General features: G+C 45.7%; 1 protein-coding gene across 1 annotated transcript; it reads right to left on the bottom strand.

The window, feature by feature from the left end:
• Positions 1–1,956: 1,956 nt before the first annotated feature.
• Positions 1,957–7,927, bottom strand: gars1 (glycyl-tRNA synthetase 1). Its single transcript, XM_078096633.1, has 17 exons — positions 7,558–7,927; positions 7,031–7,132; positions 6,707–6,809; positions 6,470–6,611; positions 6,179–6,267; positions 5,565–5,641; positions 5,308–5,453; positions 5,073–5,222; positions 4,825–4,987; positions 4,357–4,521; positions 4,167–4,273; positions 3,902–4,048; positions 3,733–3,818; positions 3,536–3,645; positions 3,009–3,102; positions 2,684–2,874; positions 1,957–2,452 (listed from the first exon to the last, which is right to left on the bottom strand). The coding sequence occupies exons 1-17, from the start codon at positions 7,807–7,809 to the stop codon at positions 2,327–2,329; spliced, it is 2,250 nt and encodes a 749-aa protein (XP_077952759.1). The 5' UTR covers positions 7,810–7,927; the 3' UTR covers positions 1,957–2,326.
• Between the last annotated feature and the right edge of the window lie 244 nt (positions 7,928–8,171).

The raw sequence follows: 8,171 nt of genomic DNA, 5'->3' as shown, positions 1-8,171 counted from the left end.
ACCCGCATGGACAGCTGATCCATAAAGACACACTTTTCTGTTTTGACATGGAATAGATTGCATTTCCCACTCCTTTAGGTGTTATTGTTTTATGTATTAGTAATGTAAATCTTCCTATTTGTAGGTGAAGTGCGTGGGGTCAAAGGGACAAGCTATTAAACGATGCATTTCAGTTGATGAAATATTGAAATGACTACTGGCTTGGTACTAGCTTTGATGGGACACAGATGATCTTTCTCACCGCCTCCAGGTAACTTTCATCCGGTGTGCTGTCGGACTGCGACGCCCTTGAATTATTTATAAACGTAGATGATGAAGGAATTGGAATCTCTAAATCTTCTTTTCTGCCCTTTTGCAACCTTGTTTCCCCAAAGATCCGCCTGTAAAATCTGGTAAAGTCATTCATTACTGAAGGGTACAACAGGGCACAGGTTGATGGGTGGAGAGTTGCCTTTACCTCCAAAATCTAACTCAAAAAGAGACACCCAAATCAGGTAGAGCTTCAAAATGACCACAAAGAGACATGAAACTGACCAAAGTCCGTGTCTCGCTGCTATGAAGAAGAGGTGTCCTTTTTCGTTCCACGTCTCAGAATCCATATAGAGGACGTGATGCAATTTGTCCTCAATATTACAGACGACGTTCAAATAAAGGGTGACGTTATTACAATTTGGTGGGTGAATTCTCGGTTTCCAAAGGTTTGGAAAGACAAGAGACAACAGATTAGAAAAGGAAAAGAAGAATTGATCAACACCTGAATGGTACAAATATCTCTGTACAGAATCCAGATGTTTTGCTGAGTGAAACTATTCTTAAACTGTCAAAATGAGCTTAAATGTTCTAAAGTATTATTTTTTCTTCTAAATCATCAGTAACAAAATAAAATTGGACATTTGCAGGATTTGCGTAACAAGAGACATAACGTTTGAAAAAAGGTCTAAATTGGCCTGTGACGCCACCTGGTGGAATAGATCGAGAGGCTATTTTCAAACAACCTTATTTGACACATTTGCATATAAAGGAAGATTATATATTGTACGCCCAGTTTATTTAATAAGTTGTTAATCCTCAAATTTTTTGTGATTTTAATTTATTGCTGAATCCAATCGTCACTACAATCGATCTGATTATGTGTGCAACCAGATGTTGGTCATTTAACGATGGCTGAGGTCCATTTAGCTGCTTCAGTTTAAGGGTCCCGTTTAAAATCTATCAATGAGGGTTTAAAAAAATACTGAAACAAACGTCCCCTGTAAAAGCAGGAGACGTTTTAATGAAGACGCCGATGAAGAGATTTGGGCCCCGGGGGATGTGCAAAGTGTCTGGTATTTATCTCGCAGGTCTCCTCGTCTTTACAAAGAGGACATTCAGGTAAAGGAGCCAGACAGACCCGATAACACATGATAAATTATTTGTAGTGATTGAACCGTATCTGAGGGTCTGCGTGAGGTTTGTGTTCCATCAGCTTTTCTGCTCTACAATTGTACCGAAGCACCTCAACCAGAGACGGAAGAGCTACTGGAGAGGAATGTTTAGAAGAAGTTGAAAAGGACGTCCGCCAATTCTGAACTGGTGCAGTTATTAAAAAAAAAAAAAAAAAAAAAAGGTCAAAGCGGGGTGGGGTGAAAGGTTAAATACAGCCCATTAGCAAGTTATATAACTTCTGTGCATTAGAGCCTGTGATCATAAATGATTTAGGATTCGCCCATGTGGTCCTGAGGAGTTTGAACGCAAACAGAAAAAAGTCTTACACACTTAATACTTGAGAGGCTGCATATCATCCCGAACCTCGTCATCACGTCAACAGCTCAGTGGTTACTTTAAACTGTGTTAAATTTACATTTCATGCTAAATGAAGCTTTTGCCATCTCCTTTGTTCCATTTGTCTGCTGAGCTTTTGTTTTTTGTCACTAGTCTCTGTATGCAGCAGTCCGACACTTGATGGAAAACATTACATTTGAATACCCATGTCCAGTAAGTGCTGGTCATTTTAATTGTAATTGTTAAATAGCTCAATCCTATCTGCCAGAAAACTGGAATGGTGGAAGTCTCCTTCCACCAACGACAACAACCTGATTACAATTTCTCCCTTTTTAAACATTTCGACGTGGATGAACTGCTGCTCATCGGGGAAACAACAGCCCCGTCAGCTTTCCACGACTGTTAGATGGGCACATGATATTTGAGTGATGGCAGCGGCGTAGGACACAGGGAGGCCTCGGTGCACCACTTCAGCTCATCACAATGCAGTGGCGATGTTCTTCCTGGTGATCCGTATGCAACAAGTCAGTGGCTTTTCGTCGCGTGACTGGCAGACGAGTGAGCTTTACTCTTCAACCGTGTCCTTCTTGCTGGTCTCCTGTCCTTCGAAGATGGGGTACTTGCTCTCCACTTCGGCCCAGGTCAACGTGGCGTTGGCCAAATCCCGAACGATCACCGGCAGCTCACTGACCTGAGGGGTGGAAGATGGGCTTTTGTTAATTGTGTTACATGGTGTGTGTGTGTGTAATTACAGCTACTTCCTTCCAACGAAATGCTTTTCATTCATAAAGGTCAAATAATAGCAATCAAAGGGCAACAAAGCCGACCACATTGGGTGATACTTCTACATTGACACAAACTGGCCGCGGCCCGTAGCTCTGCTGCTTGTAATTTCAGTAACAGCAAACTGTGCGCGATGTACCTCGGCCCGGATCTGTCTCATGGAGTCACGGTCCCTCAGCGTGGCCGTGTGCGGCTCCTTGTTCACCGTGTCGAAGTCGATGGTGATGCCGAACGCCACCCCGATCTCGTCCGTCCTGGCGTAACGTCTGCCGATGGATCCCGCAGAGTCGTCCACCTTGTGAGACACAGCGTTTTTGGTCATCGCCTCAGCTGGAGGAGGAAAAAGAGAGATGAAATATAAAAAAGGAGAAGATTGCTACGTGGAGACAGCTGCAGCTCATGCGGTTTTCCAGCGGCTGCAGGCAGAAACGGAACATGCACGTTGCCATCATGTGGCCACTTACATAACTCCTTCACAAAGGGCATGAATTCCTGGTTTTGACTCAGAGGCAGGACGGAACATTTGTAGGGAGATACGGTGGCTGGGAAGCTGAAGTACTGAAGAGAAGGGAAACAATGGGTTCATTAAATGAAGGAAACAAGCTATTAAACGTACATTGCAACAACAATGAACAGATCATGAAAGCGTCATTTCTGGCAGTTGATTACGGCTTATGTAATGAGGTGGTTGCTGCTTCGTGCCATGTGTTAAAAAAAGAGCCAACTCTTATCTGGACGTCCTATCAGGGTTGATATATGGTATCCAACCTTTATCTAAAACAGGTAATCACGTTCTCAAGGGAAACCTGGCTATAACACAACAGCAAGTTAAATAACAGCGAGCATTAAAGTGACGTGCGCCAAAGAGATCATTTGAGGCTATGAACATATTTTAAGAGTTACTAAAAGTAGTTCTCTTCTAGGGGACTCTGACATCCGAGTAAACAACGGCAGACCACCTTTGCGTTTATGATCCAGACTTTGGACTCACCGTTCTTTGTTCGTCGCCTTCTCGGACGTGGAACGTGTGCTCGAAGATGGTGTACATGATCCTACCGATGCCGAAGGAGGGCTCGATCACATTGGGAACAACTTCCTCCACTGCGGACGACGGAGACGAGTGTGTGTTATTGGAGCCGCAGCGCCATTGCAAGTTAGAAAGAGAAGTAACGACATAATGAATCTCACCGTGCAGGGTCTTCTGGAATCGCTTCACACCGACCATGTCCTTGGTGAGTTTGAAGGACTTGCCTTCCGACTCGATGGTGAACTCTCTGTGGAGAGGAAGATAATAATTTGCGAATGGCGAATAAGCACAAAGCTTTTGTCGGGCAGCGCCGCACACTGCGGGACTCACCCGGTCTCATTGAGCAGCCGCTCCTGCTCTGCAATGAAGCCCTCGTCACACTGAGCCAGATACTCCATGGCGATCTTAGCGTCCTTCTTATACGCCTTTCCCAGAGCTCCTTTGTTTGGCTCGAACTGGACGACATTTACAACTTTGTGCGGAGAAGTTAAGGATAACAAAAACAAAAAGGGCATTTGGCAGCTTAAAAAAGGTTCTTTTGTTGTTTGATGGGACCGGAGAGCTCCTTTTTGTGCCGCCTCAGCTTTAGGATATGGGTTCTTTGAGAGGCTTCTCTGCGACCAGAGGGACCTTGGTAGCCCGCGCGTGGCACTGCAGGTCGAAGCAAGAGCGGTCGGCGCACCCCACGATTTCGATCCAGCCCTGCAAGGCACAAACATTTCCCTTGAGCGAGAAGTGGGCGGAGCCTCTGGTCAGCCACCAGGAACCGGTGCGGTGGAACCTACGTAGGAGGTTTTGGCTTCGGCGTCCCAGCAGTCGCAGGCGTAGTGAGCCATCTCGTTGTCCATGTGCTGACGGAAACGCAGCTTGTCTTTGGCGATACCGACTCTGGTGAGGTAGAGGTAGATCCTCCCGATGAAATATCCCAGGACGGAGTTATTGATCACTCCCTTGAAATGAGAGAAGAAGAAATAAATTAGATAATTAGTAGAGTTGAGATTGTTTGTGGTTTTGCTTGAATCCACTTTTGTAGATCACGTTTATTACAGCGTATGTTACAATATCCCAGGTGGGAAATATGTATCAAGATTATAACACAAGAGAATATTTCATCTTGGATTGCAGTATTTGAAGATGAATTAATAATTATACACGCTTGGTTACACGTGCATATTACTTATGAATGAAGCTTCAAACTGTAAAAATAATAACAATCTCGAAAAAAGGTGTGTGACAGTCCGTGTTGTTCTAACCTGCTCCACAGCGTCACCCAGCCTCATGATGTGTGCAGACTGGCCACTGGTCTGAGCCTTGGAGGAGTACAACGTGATGTCCAGGTCGGCTACATTCGGGAATTTAGGGTGGACCTTCTCGTTTGGGTCCACAAAGTGCTCGATCTCCGCCATGGTGAACTCTCTACGAGGAAGAAGTGATGCGATCTCAATACGAGTCACCTGCACGGGTACGGAGACTAAACGGGGCGACACGCTGGATCTCTCACCTGACACGAATGAGCCCAGAGCGAGGAGAGATCTCGTTCCTGAAGGAGTTTCCTATCTGAGCAGCAGCGAAGGGCAGTTTTCCCTGGTTGAACTCTAACAGGCGTTTGAAGTTGAGGAAGATTCCCTGAGCGGTTTCAGGCCTCAGATAGCTGCAAAGTTACATTGAAAAATCAATCACGTAGCAAATAACATCAAGACAATATTTGCCGTGGTATTTTGTTTCTTTTTTTTTACCCCGGCATGTTCCCCCCCGGTCCGATGGACGTCTGAAACATCAGGTTGAAGGAGATGGGGGCCGTGAGGTCGTTTCCTGTGGTGGGAGACTTGACGTTGTATTTCACAAAGAGATCGGTCAGCTCCTGCTGAGTGTAGTTGTCCATCTGAAAACATTAAACAAGACATCGTGAAACGTTTAAAACATTGGTCGGAAAAAAGCTTTTCCCAAAATAATCCCCTCAAAAGGAGCCCGTTGAGTCTCCGCTAACACTGACCTGAGTTGTGACCTGCTCCATCTCAGCCTTCTTTTCTGCTGTGCACTTCTTATCAGACATCAGCTTCTGGAGGTGGGCTGTGGGACACGGACACGTCAAAACAAAGCCTCCACCAAACAGATTTTTGAAAAGGGAACCTTGAGTTTCATCAATTATTACTACTACACTGAAAATGAGCTCAAAACCAATCAGGATCACATAAACAACATAAACAAGAGAACGTTTGAAATGTCAAAATCTCTCATGACATGTCTCGGATAAGAACATTTTTCATCTCGTAACAATTTCCAATTTTCTTTTTCGTATGAGACAATTAGCCTTCAAACCTAGGAGGTACGACCATGTTCTCCCTTATATCATTTTCTTCTGCCTGCTTTTTGGCACAGCTACAGGCTGCGATGCGAGCGGCTTGCACTGCTATGAAAGGCCTGTGTGATTTCTGCTGCTTCGCCCCCCCTCGTCCCCCCAGTCTCCCTCAACACAGATACTCGGCAGCTCGGTCAGCCAGCAGAAGCTACTGACAACACAAGTTCGGAACGGCATCCGTCTGCAGCCTCATGAATAATACACATGAACAGTTCACAGTGCAGTGGAAGGAAGTGCAAAAGGCCTACCTTTGAGGAGGTGGTCTGCCCTGAAGCATTCGCCGTTCTTAACGTCTTTCACCATGTAGTCAGCAAATTTGTCCACATGTCCTGATGTCCTAAATTAAGTGAGCAAATGAAACTTATAAATATATATTTTTTAAATGTTTAGCAGTCTGCAGCTGAATCCATGAAACTATTTATTAATGATGGTGTTAAAACCAAACAATTACACATTTTTGCACACACACACACACACACGCGCACACACACGCGCACACACACGCGCGCACACATAAAACCCGCATTAGGGACACATACTTGAGGACGGACTCCGGGGTCAGCATGGTGCAGTCTATTTCCAGAATCTGCTCCTCCTGGATGAAGTGATGCCTCCAGGCCTGCAGGATGTTGTTCTTCAGGGCACAGCCCACAGGGCCGAAGTCGTACAGGCCGCTCACACCTGAGGAGCATTACTGCATGGTAACGGGTTGCTTAAAGACGACGTGCGCGGTGACGTGAGCATCGTCCCGAAACCTGTAGCTTTCAAAGGCTCACCTCCGTAGATGGCAAAGGCCTGGTCGTAAAAGAAGCGTCTCTTGAGGGTGTCCTCCATCTTTGATCGGTCTACGATGTCATCTTTGGGTTGTAACGACAGCTCCTGCAATGGAAAATTAGCACCGTGGAACACATTTCACCATTAAAGCCACAAATTTGATGTCTTCCAAAAAAGAATAAGAAAGAACGGAAGAAACATGGGTTTCTAGCGATGGCGACGTGTTACGAGACCGTGAGATTAAGTAAACTTTAGGGGCTTAGAATAGTGTTTATTCTAGTGTTTTGCTTTTAACTAAATGAAGAATTGCATTAGAAGCCACTCACCTTGGCCTCCAGGGTTCTCTTCCTTGCTTTCAGTTCAGCCACAGCTCTAGCAACATCCACATCTGGAGCTCCATCCTGTTTCAATTGGCGCACCAGGTCCCCCTGAAGCACAGAAGGGAGGCTTGAGATTTGGCAGGAAGAACAACCGAGAGCCCGCATGTCAACTTGTGTCCGACAAGGTTTACAGAGCAATCGGCCATTTTGGGCCTTTTTGTTTAAGGCAGCAGCATTTATTTGGCAATTTCTCTTGATCCCACCCAGCTCACAAATGTCTGCAGCGACCGTGGAACCCTGAGACGTGGCATCGGGTGGAGACACAGCACACGGTGCTAGTTAGCCGCTAGCTAGCTAGCAGGCAATAACTCTTCTCCCATTGACAGCTTCGCAAGAAACCGGCTAGGTTAGCCGGTTAGCCTGGCAAGCTAACGTGCCGAATGCGAACCAGCCAGAGGAACTGAAGCATATATTACACCCGACAAACCCACTTGGTTCATTCGGGTGGAGATTTATGAGACAACAAGCGTCACCTGTTCTTTGACCGCGAGCCTCAAAGGGGCGAGAACCGCTTCGATGTTGCCGTCCATGGTTTGTCCTCCCGCCGGCTGCAGCCACAGGCTTTGCTTCTTCCTCTTACTCAAGCGGACCGACGTGGAAAACGGCCGTTTTGGGGGTTTGCAGCGGAGCGACTGCCGAGCGATCCGGACCGTTGTTACCGGGCGGAGGGCGGGGATGTCAGTGCTGGTCCTCCTCAGCAGTGCTGATGCTGCGCTACGAAGCATGGACCGCCGTAATGCGAGAAGAGAATGATGAAATATCTGGGACACGAGTAAACGCAGCTTCTGTTCCGGTCGAGCTCTTTCGCTACAGGCGGCACGAGGGCTGGACGACGCATCAGCACATTCATCAGAAATAGTATGAACGAGGATTATATTTCTGTTTGTTTATCACACACAAAATTCTGATTTGCAATCTAATAATTCTGACTATTGTTTGTATTCTATTGACTTAAATGCCATAGTTATTTTTAATTTATATTTACATGTTTTTATTTCCAATTTTTTTGTCTTTCATTTGCTGCAGAAAGTATTCGTCAAGAAATGTAAACTATTATAAGTAAGTAATTAAGTAGTAGTACTATAAG

Source organism: Gasterosteus aculeatus, chromosome 21, assembly GCF_964276395.1.
Source record: "Gasterosteus aculeatus chromosome 21, fGasAcu3.hap1.1, whole genome shotgun sequence".
In the NCBI taxonomy this organism is placed as follows: Eukaryota; Metazoa; Chordata; class Actinopteri; order Perciformes; family Gasterosteidae; genus Gasterosteus; species Gasterosteus aculeatus.
The sequence above is the reverse complement of the archived record's forward strand: the minus strand, read 5'-3'. Positions and strand labels throughout refer to the sequence as shown.

Excerpts from the sequence above, each read along its gene's own strand:
- gars1 (XM_078096633.1), bottom strand. The coding sequence starts at position 7,809 with ATGCTTCGTAGCGCAGCATCAGCACTGCTGAGGAGGACCAGCACTGAC. Across the intron at positions 4,049-4,166 it reads GAGAAGCCTCTCAAAGAACC|CAAAGTTGTAAATGTCGTCC; the intron begins CATATCCTAAAG and ends AACTTCTCCGCA. Across the intron at positions 3,103-3,535 it reads AAGGCGACGAACAAAGAACG|TACTTCAGCTTCCCAGCCAC; the intron begins GTGAGTCCAAAG and ends CCTTCTCTTCAG.